The sequence below is a fragment of the Equus przewalskii genome, chromosome 3, assembly GCF_037783145.1.
Source record: "Equus przewalskii isolate Varuska chromosome 3, EquPr2, whole genome shotgun sequence".
NCBI lineage: Eukaryota > Metazoa > Chordata > Mammalia > Perissodactyla > Equidae > Equus > Equus przewalskii.
Window position 1 is genome coordinate 40,720,601 of NC_091833.1, and position 12,236 is coordinate 40,732,836.

The 12,236-nt window shown below is 35.5% G+C and overlaps 1 protein-coding gene across 16 annotated transcripts in view; it reads right to left on the reverse strand.

The window, feature by feature from the left end:
- RAP1GDS1 (Rap1 GTPase-GDP dissociation stimulator 1) overlaps positions 1 to 12,236 on the reverse strand; it is a 147,871-nt gene that overhangs the window by 33,425 nt on the left and 102,210 nt on the right. For all 16 annotated transcript variants that reach the window (XM_070614220.1, XM_070614227.1, XM_070614217.1 and 13 more), the window contains 2 exons: positions 7,851 to 7,979; positions 442 to 567 (listed from right to left, as the gene is read on the reverse strand). In XM_070614220.1, the coding sequence (XP_070470321.1) occupies positions 442 to 567; positions 7,851 to 7,979 (255 nt within the window). The remainder of the gene's footprint in view (positions 1 to 441; positions 568 to 7,850; positions 7,980 to 12,236) is intronic.

Consider the following 12,236-nt stretch of genomic DNA (forward strand, 5'->3'; position numbering starts at 1 on the left):
ATGGGATGGTTTGCTTGCTCTGGTTGACTCTCATTCCTAGGGTGTATCCCTTAAGATTTTTTGCCCAAAGGTAGGAGTAGTTTACCAGTGTCCACACTGATGGCAGGCCTGGGACTCCAACTTTTACCCCCTTTGCCTTGAAAGGGTACATAAAAGGAGTTCAGTCTCTCCACTGCCTTTTCCACACTGTACATAAGAAAGTACAAGCTACAGAACCATCTTTGCCAAGATTTTAAAATCAAAGGAACCTGGAAAGTAGTTTGGGCCGATGTAGATATAGTTATGGAGTAGACAATGTAGCTGAAGTTAGAGATACCAAAAATAAAATTCATCACATCATTAATAAAACAGAGAAGCGTTTTGAGTTAAATAGCTGGCAATTAAATAATATTAGAAAAAGCCTACATGATCAAAAATCAAGAGGCACATTTATTTTCTCACCATTTTCTGCCAATGGAGCAAGAACTTCAAAAATCATTTCCCTCTTATCATGTTCTATTTGTTTCTTGAAGAGTTTTACCAGCTCTTCAGCAATATTTGTACTGGCAAACTGTTCTTTACTCGACTCTGCAAAAAAGGGGAAAATTCAGAGTAAGCAAACAAAATTACACCCAGAAATTGTTTTCTGTTTACTTTCAATACTTGGTCATTTTATACCATTCCTCATAAATACAAACACTCTTTACTGCAGGAACAATCAAATTTATTTTTTAATGCCCCTGAAAAGAGAAAATGTCTAAGGCTTTAAAGAAAATGTTCTGATCCAATTATATTCAAGGCTATAAAAAAATGTTCACTAGCATAACATATAGGTAACCATAGTGACAATAAAATTACTAAATTATATATTCATAGTTTCAGGGCTTTTAGTCAAAGAAGAAAAATTACTCATAATAGACTGCATTTTACGTGGCTGAATTAAAAGCTGACTTATCTTATCTTTGTACCATGAAAGTGGTATGCTTTTGCCTTGGCCCTGACATGCCTAATATTACGGGTCAATTCTTCACATGTACTCGGGGTCTCATTCCCTCTTGCCTCTTCAGCATTTCCACTATCCCCTCGTCACTCTAGAGCCTCACCATGAGCATTTAAATATGCTTTAATATTTCTCAAATTAAAAAGCAATTATTAAAAACCAACATCTTCCCTCTACTCCACTTTTCTTCAACTACCATCCAATCTCTGTTCACTTTCACAATCAAGTTTCTTGACAGCTTTGTCTACATACACTGTCTCTACTTTCTCAACTCACATGCCTTCCTAAACCCACTTCAAACTAGTTTTGGCCCCGTCTACATTCTGCAGTCTCCTTTGCTTGCTCCTCCTCTTCCACCAGAACTCTATAAATTCCAGTTCCTTGGGACTTTATCCTTTGGTTTCTTACCTTTTTGGTCCTTCCTCTCACCCTACGCAATCTAATTCTCTTTCATAGCATCAAAACAGCACCTTGTGTTGATAGTCACACAATTCTATCTCTAGCCCTCTTCTGGACTCCAGGGTACTTATATAACTGGCTATATGGCATCTCTATTTGAATATCTCTTTAGCATCCAAACTCAACGTCTAAAATGGACTTCTGATATTACTCTGAAATCTGTTCTTCCTCCAGACTTCTGTAACTTGGTAAATGAACACTCCATCCATGCAGGCAGAAATCTGGAAGTCATTGCTTGCTGCTTCTCACTCAACTCTACATCCAATGAACTGCTAAGGTCTACCATTCTGCCTCCAAAATATACCTGAAATCCATTTCATTTCTTTCCTCAATTTCTTTTGCTGCATCAGATATCCTATTAATTTATCTGGAAGTTTCTTTCAGAGAATTGTAACCAAACCCAATCTAGATTTGTTTCTTCTCTGTTTTAGAGGCACAGCTGAAATCCTGGAATTTCTCTTTATCATTATCTTGATGAATCCCTTCTTCTCCTTCCTGTACTAGGTTACTCTATTATCTACATCCTTTCACCTTTGCTTGTTTTGTCTTGGTGGAAGCATCATCCAGCAGCTTCCTAGAAAGCTACCATATACTGTGTATAGGAGGTAAACATTTTGAAATCTTGACTGTCTGAAAATGCTCTTTCCCATCCAGAGTCTAAGCTTCTAATTAAATTAGTCCCTCACCTCATTGCATTATTTTCTCATACTAGTAATTATCCTAATTTATAATTATATGCTTATTTACTTGTAAATTTATTGAAAATGTATATTTCCATCTCATACACAGCTATAAGCTCCTTGAGGGCAGGCACAGTGTATATTATTTTAACTACCACAGGGAGAGTGTACGGTATAGTGCCCAGTACACAGCAGGTGTTTACTGATTGAAGGACTGTGTGACTGAATGAACAAGTAAACAAATACAAGAGCTGGGTTCTGCTCTCAAGTTTCTGGTAAATCTCTGTCAGTTATTAAAAAATATTGTAAATTCAAACTTAAAAGAGAAAGGAGAGACACAAATTTTAATATGGCTTAACACAGTTTTGATTTACTCTACTGTAATACTGCTTTTGGCACATGTACTAGATCTATGCCAAAATGATGAAAACCCATTGCAAGACTCATAAGTATGACTTGGTTAGTGCCTAAAAGGGAAGAGGGGTGGAGTGTCTTTTTCAGTAAGTTACTTAAACCCTCAGAGATCACATTCTACGAATGTCACCACACCTTACCCTAAGAGGAGGTTAGTCTGATGTAAATAGGGATCATTTAACTCCTGTACATTGTTGGTTGCTCTTCTGCTTCAGAAAACTCTTCAAATGGAATGAATTTCAGAATTTCAGAAAATCATAGGTAAAGCAGATAGACACTGTCACTTACCTAGTTATTTGCTCTTACTCTCTTTTCCAATCCATATTCTATTCCCTCAAACACTTATTAAACTGAAACTAAATCACTGCTGCTAAGTAATTCAGGCCATTTGCCAGCACAAGGAAACAATCCACTATGATTAATACAGGGATTAAAGAACAAAATCTGTACTTATTCTGCAGGTGGATACAGAGAAAAGACAGCATGAAGTATGATTTTGACACTATATTTGAATTAAATCTCATGGACCCTTAACAGACCTTTCACAAGAAGCTTCATTTTTTAAGGGTTTATTCTTATCAAAATCATACATAAGTTAGTCCTAATACTTATATTCCCAGAAGAATCCAGTCCCCTCTCCATTTCTTCTTCCTCAGAAGCAAGCACATAAAGCCCTTTTAGTTAATTCTATGGTTTTTACCTCCATATCTTTAAATAACATATTTGTATTGCCACTTTTTAATTTTTTAGTTTTAGGTTTTTTTTAAAGATTGGCCCTGAGCTAACATCTGTTGCTAATCCTTTTTTTTTCTTTCTTCTGCTCCCCAAAACCCCCCAGTACATAGTTGTATATTCTAGTTGTAGGTCCTTCTAGTTCTACTATCTGGGACGCCACTTGAGCATGGCTTGATGAGTGGTGCTAGGTCCGTGCCTGGGATCCAAACTCATGAAACCGTGGGTCACTGAAGCAGAGCGTGTGAACTTAACCACTCGGCCACACGGCTAGCCCCTAGTTTTAGGTATTTTTTATTGACTCATCACTATGAAAGATGAGGCATTAGCTTTCTTTTTCTCCTGTCTCTACCACACTTTCCATCTTCTCAGTGTAAGTATTCACCCTAACTCCAGGAGCCTTCTGACTTGTTTCAATCTAGACTGGTTGCTCTTTGAAAATAAGCCATTTGGGGCTCTCATGTCACCACACTACTAGGAATTCCTGTTTTCCTGTTAGATCTCTTGTTTCCTGATTTCTATGTAGTCTTCTTTCTTAATTAATTTTTTTTTTCCTTAAAGATTGGCACCTGAGCTAACAACTGTTGCCAATCTTTTTTTTTTTTTTCTGCTTTATCTCCTCAAACCCCCCTGTACATAGTTGTGTATCTTAGTTGCAGGTCCTTCTAGTTGTGGGATGTGGGAGGCCACCTCAATGCGGCCTGAGGAGCAGTGCCATGTCCGCGCCTAGGATCTGAACCCTGGGCTGCCGCAGTGGAGTGCACGAACTTAACCACTCGGCCATGGAGCCGGCCCACGTTCTTTCTTAATTTAAATCCCTTGTTTTGGTAGAACACATCTTCCAGTGGCTTCCAGAGGAAAGCTATGTAGAATATCAATTTTCTGAGACTTGCATGTTTGACAATGTCATTACTGTAACCTCACACTTGACTGATCATTTGGGTATAGAATTCTATATTGGAAATAATTTTCCCTCAAATTTTTGAAGGCGATACTCCATTTTCTTCTGGTTGCCAGTGTTGTTTTGAGACATCTGATGTCTACTGATGTACATCTTTTGTATGTAATTCTTTTTTCTCTCTCTTTGGAAGTTTGTAAGATGTTCTCTTTGTCCCCATTATTCTAAAATTTCACATTGATGTGCCATGATCTAGGTTTATTTTTATCCATTAGGGTAGGCATTTGATAGACCCTTCCAATCTGGAAAATTGTATTCTTTAGTTCTGTGATACTTGAGCTATTTGGCAACTTCCTCCTGTTTATCTCTGTCTAGAACTCTTCATCTGATCCTCTATCTATATTTTCTCTTCCATTTTCCATTTCCTTGTTTTTTGCTTTACTTCTGCAAATCTCTCTCCAAACATTTTATTGTCTTTCATTTTAGCTATTGTGTTTTTAATGTTCAAACTTTTTTGTTCTGTTCCTTTTCTTTAAAAATAGCATCTTGTTCTAGTTTTGTGCTTACACTATTTTTTCTCATTTATCTGAGGATGTTTGGTTTTTTCCTACCCTGCATAGTTTCTATTTCCTCCAATTTGCCTTTTCCTATTTATTTCCTTCATCATCTTGCGTGTGAGAGGCCATCCTTCCCTCTCTGGGTGTCTGGCATTGATTAAGAACTGGGATTTAGAAACTGACTAGGAGCTAAAGCATGACAGGTGTTGCTGAGTGCAAGATTCTCCGTAGGGTGGTCAAAGGCCCTTTTGCAGAGAAAACCCAACGTAGGCATCTTGAAGTCTATGTTCTGGAGGACAAACACACTACCCACATTGGGGTTCTCACCATTAGGTCTATCTACTTTCACTCAATCTGTTTTTGGAATGGTACTTGGCACTTCTTACTTTAACTTAGTCTCTCCTCCCCAGTCTACAAACACTCTATTTTTAGTCCCTCCACAGAATAAATAGTCTTCTACTTAGATGAGGAGGGGTAGCTACCATAAAGTGTGGAAAGGGAAAGAGCGTTTAGAAATCTTTATGCCAACAAATCCTGAGGCTTTTGAAGATTCCGAAAAGCAAACTGGTTAGTTCTTGGCTTTCCAATCCAGACTTTAGATTTCAGAGTTTTGCTAAGTGAGCTGTTGCTTCCCAGGTCCTAAAATGTTTGGTGTTCTGCCCTCTCCTCCTCCCCAACCACTTCCTTGAGGATTTACACCTTTATTTTTTTATTTTTATTATTTTTTTTGAAGAAGATTAGCCCTGAGCTAACTACTGCCAGTCCTCCTCCTTTTGCTGAGGAAGCCTGGCCCTGAGCTAACATCCATGCCCATCTTCCTCTACTTTATATGTGGGACGCCTGCCACAGTATGGCGTGCCAAGTGGTGCCATGTCCGCACCTGGGATCTGAACCCTCGAACCCTGGGCTGCCAAGAAGCAGAATGTGCGAACTTAACTGCTGCGCCACCGGGCTGGCCCCGAGGATTTACACCTTTAAAAAAGAATCCCTTTACTGCAGTTTTAGTTGGCTTCCAAAAGGGAGTGAAATTAAGTGCAAGTTTTCATCCTAACATCTCTTCCCCCAAAATACTAGTATTGGAAGCAGAAAATTTTACTTATAAAAGATTTTGGAGCCAAATAAATAGGTGGAAAATGCCATTCTGCTCAATTCATAATGTTAAATAAGATGCAAACGCATGAGAAAATTGTGACTATACAAAAATTATATGTGCACATAAACTAGGACTCAAAGAGAACAACAAAAATGCAGAGTTGCATTTTACTTTTCTGCCTCCAATTCTGAAATAAATTGCACTTCTTAAATTATTTTATATCTTGTCTTTAAGCTATTAGATATCTTTAGTGAGCAAAACCACAGAATTCCTATTTAACATTTTTACTAAAAAATTTCGACAAAAAGTAACTCTAGCATTTAGTAATACGTCATATTCAGAAGTGTGTGATATGAACTTGATATTTACCTGTGTCAATAAAAATAATACTATATGATTTGTTAACTCATGGGCAATAAAGCCAACAGTGAAAAGAGAAAAAGTTTAAAGCCAGAACTGAAAAAGGAAAAAGAGAAAAAATTGGGGGGCATAAATGTTCTATTTCAGTGTTGATGCATAACCTAGCTATTACGTGGGCATAAAAGACTCATGATATAAACTCTAGAAGTCTTAGTAAATAAAGGAGTATTTCTCTTTGATCCTTTTTCCTCCAAATGGGGTAAAGGCAGTAACAGCTGGGAATAGAGTATAAAATTGGGTTGAACTAAATTGGGTTTATATCCGTCTTTTACTATAGACCGGGAAGGCGAGGCTGAATTGAAGTGGTCTATGCAACCTCCCAAAGACATCCAGATACCTTAACACAGGCAACTCAAATTAAATGGCGTTTATCTTTCTGTGACAAAGATTATGACATTATCAGGGATTATATAACATGACTTCTGTTTTATTTCTATGAACTATACTAAACACAAACTCCTACATTCCATTTTAATAATGGAAAATAATAACTTGTGAAACAGTAAATGAATGTTCTTTCATTCTTGGTCTCACTTGAATTGTGGAAATAATGAGCCAGTATTAAAAAGAAGAAAAGCAAAGGAGGAGAGAAGACAAGAAACATTCACAAACACCAGGAGACGATCTATTGAATAAGAAGGACTTTTCAAAATTAACTCTGATAAATAATCCCTGTTCCCTTACCTTGAAGTCAAAGCAAAAGTAAAGTACTGACATCAAGGTTCAATGTGTGTAAGGACATGAGCTTTCAGTTAAAAAATTTAAGGTCAGACTCCTGGTGCTTCTGTTTATTTATATATAAAATGAGGATAATTAACAGAATTGATTTATTTATTTGTTGTAGCTATTATATTTAGCTATGACAAAACAACATTTGGTTTCACTGTTCCCATAATAAACAATTTATTATGACCATGGTTGTGGGGTAGATTCAGACCAAGAGCTGTAACTTTCTATCAAGAATCACAGGAAGGAAGGAGAGAAAGAAGAAAGGATACTATACATGACACAGAGGAAAACAAAGCAGGGAAAAGAGATGGGGTGCTGGGGTCATCATTCTTCTTCTCTGTTATGTCTGGGCTGTTTCCAGCATCAGTCTGTTTCTGTGTGCCTTCTGATTTTCAAGGATTTTGCACATTTTTTTCTAATGTTGTTATAAATACAATCTTATGAAAAAGTCCCCTATCATTTTTAGGGATTTTGCAAAATGAGGCAGAAGAACCTTGGTCTGCTAGATTCCTTTTCACTTGATAAGCAAATAATTTATATAAAAATGTAATAAATTATGAAGTCTTTTATTTTTGCCTTAGAAATACTTGATTTCAAGAACATTCCTAATGTAAGAATACTAAAGTGAAGTGGAGATCATTTTAAATGTTCAACTCTATCAAATAATATACAAATGTAAACTTTAAACCTTAATACATAAAACAGGGAAGCAAAGTAGCTACAATCATAAGATATAATTGGATCTACTTTAATATTGAAGCAAATGTCTACAATGCTTCAAAAAAAACCCTAATATAATCTAAGTGTATTTCCAGGTTGTTAACATCTAAAGGAAAATTTAAGTACATTAATAAGTTAATTACGTTTGTAGTTCATAACTAGGACTTACCAAGCTCTGCTAAATTGCCAAATGCAACAAGACACATTTCTGTAAGAGCTGCATTTTGGCAGTGGATGCCCAGTAATTTCACTAAGGTAGGAATAACACCCATATTGATAAGCTGAGCTTGAAGGGAATCTGTAAAAACAAACAAACAAAAAAAAGTGTTTATGTACCAAATGGATATTAGTAAGAAGAAACCAGCTCTTATTCTTCTTATTGCAAACTACTACTATTTCAACTACAGTAAAGCAAGATTAAGTTCATTCATATAATTGTCTTGAAAATTTTTAAGACATTAGTTCAGAAGAGTTGAGTTTTGAATCTTTTCAGTCATTAAAAGAAATTTAGAAATGAAAATAATTCAAATAATACATCAAATCATTATTCTTTTAAAGAACAGGGTATTATATCTTTACAGAACAGGCTTTAAATAAGATTAAATAATTAAACATTAGCATTGGGTTTTAAGTGAAAAGACAAAGTACCACTTGCATTATAGGAAATCAGAGTATATGAAAAGCATTAAGAAATAAAGCAAGTTTAATAGAGACCAAGAGAGAAGACAAAAATCTTAGAATCCCTTAAAAACAATCGCTTCACAATAAAGAATTTAAAGTATATAATACACAAAAATCATTCTTTGATTATTTGCAGCAGAATGTTCTTTGATGACTGCTAGAAAGGAAAGTAGTTTTCACAAGGAAATGAATGGGTTACTTAAAAATATTTTTCTTTTCAAAGTTTTAATAATAGTGACAATCATCTTAGTAAAGAAAGGAAAATTTGGCTTGAGAGATGAAAAGAATGAGGTCAATATGTCTTTATCCTCATTGTTTGCCTTCATTTTCTAAGAAACTACTTTAAAACCTGGTTTTAAATTTCATATGCCTTGAATTTCCACAACAGCTCTTCATGAACAATCAAATACCTGCAGCAAAGTTGAAGGTGAATAAACCAAAATGAAAACCAAAAGTACTGCCTCTCAGAATAAGCTAAGAAGAAAGACATGAACACTCACATGCCTATGCAAATACTATTACTGTTAATAACAGGTTCAGCCAAAGATATAGGAATGCTTTCGAAATTTTTTCTTTTTAAAAACTTATATGCCATTTCAAGCTAACAATTTTCTCCAAATTCTTTTAAGTTACTTATTGGGAATCTAAAGTTAAAAACCTGTTTCTTACAAAACACATTCTCCTCATAGCATGCATCCCTCGACAGTTTGCCTACTAACCTCTTCATCACTCTTTATAGTTCCTAACCTAGAGATATAGAGTTGGCTGGGTGATTATCAGAAAAGAACATAAAGGCAGGGTTGAGCTGTCTCACACACCAGGTGATTACTTGCCTGGTGGTCTCTGTAGTCAATTTTTCCTGCTATTAGACTGAAGAATGAGGAGATAGCCAACAGAGGCTATCGGCCCTGAAAACTGATGCTTGGGTAATTACAAACATAATCTGGTTTAGTTGTGGGGGCCCATCTATACTAGAAAGGGGCCTATTACCAAAACAAGATACAGTACAGGCCTGAGAAAAAGGGAAGTTTACATTTAGAGTTCAAATAGTATAAAAAATTCAACTTCTGCAATGTAATTGTGAATCTGTTCTAAAAGAAGATAGAAATAAAAGAATATAAAAAAAGAATATATTGAACTAAATGATTTGTTTTTATGCTTTTGATTTTTTTCTATACAATTCAGCAATTAATGCATGATTCATATATTTATAGGCAAATACTTACGTTATAGGGTATAGTATTATACCTATGTATTCTATTGGCAGAATCTTATATTATGTTATAGTAGTTATAGTGATCATGTACCAAGAAGCTTTCCAAGTTAGGAATTATTTTGATTACTTACCAGCAGATAGAGTTCCTTATTATTGGATCACCTTTGCAGATCCTTGTTCTTTGGCAGTATTTTTAACTTTGTTTATTTATTCATTTTGACTACCTCTTCAAATACTGCCGAGCTGTTGAATCATTAAATTTCAGGTACGTAAGCGTGAGCACTAGCGCATGCATTGAGTGTGAGTCAAAATCTACGATATGTCTGCATATATGTAAGCATCACACACCCCCTCAGTACTGTTGGTGCAAACTATAAAAACCCAACAGTCCAGGGACATCAGAGGAACAACAGATTTCATGAAGGAGATAGCTCAACAGGAGAATCCCACTTAGAAGATCTTCCTGTTCTCCTAACTTGGCATCCTACCACTTTCTCGGACCACTTGTACAATATTATGAATTTTGGTTCCAGGGAAAAGGGACACAAAGTTAAGAAATGTTGCAGAGTTTCATACAATCTGTGGCATAAAACTTGAAGCAGTAATATTCTAAATTGTGGTAGATCAGGAGAAAAAGTAGCATAGCCTAATGGCATGTGGTGTGAATCGGCATCATCTATGAAAATTACACTGCTTCGTGAAATGTGTCTTAAAGCTATCCAGGAGCCAAATTAATTGTGTACTCACATACAACACATATACCACACACAAGTAAAGAGAAATATATAGTCATCCATTGGACAGACTAATTTTGGACCACTTTGGTGCTTTCTTTTATATCCTCTTGTATGATGCTAACACACACAAGAAATTATAATCAAATAACTCTAATGTCTGTTCCTACCAATTGCAGAAAAGTCATTCTCCTTGGATATTAAAGGCCCAGAAGAGGAAAAAACCTTTACTCAAATAGGTTGATACAAATTTTCATTTCAAGAAAAGCAGGCATCCTAGAACATGGTTCTCAAAGTGGGGTCCCCAAAACCCTTTCAGAAGATCATAAAGTAAAAACTACTTTCATAAAAATACCAAGATTTTATTTGCCTTTTTCACTGTATTGACCTTTGCACTGATGGGGTAAAGACAATGGTGGGTAAAATTGCTGGGCTTTATTACGAACCCAGTCAGTGGCACCAAACTGTATCAGAAGTCATCATATTCTTCACTATCACGCAAAATAAATGTGATTCTTCTCAGCAATTTTCTTAACTTTGAAAAGTTATTTTTCATAAAAATATTATGTTAACATATAATGGGTTTTTTTTTTAAATGTAATACTAAATAATTTAAAAAATTGTCTCCATTTTAATTTCAATACAGTAAATATTGATAGAAAAAACCATATATATAGACAAACATTCTTCTGAGGTCTTCAGTAATATATAAGCATCCAAGAGTCCTGAGACTAAAAGTTTAAGAACCACTGCCAAAGGATTACCTAATTTTTATAGGAGATGGGGAAAAAAACATGGAGAAGAGATTCTGAAATTCAGTGCTGTGCTTGGCAGATGTGATAACAGAAAAAAAAAGAAAAATTAAAAGCATGGTAGGAATCCTACATTTTGGTGCTCAGATATTTTGAGCAAAATTACAATTAATGAAGCATTTGAACATCTCATTTTACTTATTTGAGTAGAAACCCTCGTTAACCTACGAGAATATGCCATGATTTGGTCTGTTTGCCTATTTCAGTAACAATTTAGTATGTTATAATAAATAGGTTTTTTTTGGGGGGGTGGTTAAGTAGAGGTTTTGTTTGTGTAGAATAAATTAGTATTAATTCTTCTCGCTCGCTGGAAGCAAATAGATTAATAAGTTTAATCACTTTTTCTTCTTGCCTTAGAAAAGCTTATGAACGGACTTTAAAGGATAGTAGCTGACTCTTATGCTATATCATGAATGGTATCAGGAGTATGACTTATCAATCAAAAACTAACTGGAAGAAATTCCTAGAACAAGAAATAGTTCACATTCTCTAGATACATTTGAGAGAGTAAGAGAAACAATGCAAGACTGAGATTTTTTTGCATCCTTCAATGAATACCAGCAATTCCAAGGGAATGCTTATAAGCTCAACAAACACAATTCACAAAAATGCAACCCAGGCCTGTACACAGCAAACACTTATGTGTGAAAGACAGTCTTTAGACAGCACAATGTCATAAACGTCTGAAGACTTAACAACTGCTCCTGACACACATTACAGACAAATATTGACCAAAATACAGAATTACAAAAATTACATAATATCAAGATGACACAGGCCCTACATGATCTATGGGGAGGAAGAGGAAGAAAGGCACTGAGGGGGTGCAATACAGATGCATATACAAAGAGATATAAGGCAATCAACGCATGCGCTGGTGTGAACACTTACCTACCTACATTTGAATTTCAATGGTTCCAAGTTCTTCAGGTCACACTCATGGAAACTCCAAAGAATGGAGATCTGGAGAGAAGATCTCAAGTTGAAGAACCTTTTTCCCCCTGAGTTTTAAGTTTAATGTTTAAAAACATTGGCATAGATAGATTATAGGTCCAGAAAAGTATGCCAAGAATTCCAGTAAATTGAAGTTATGCTGATCAATTACTAAAAAG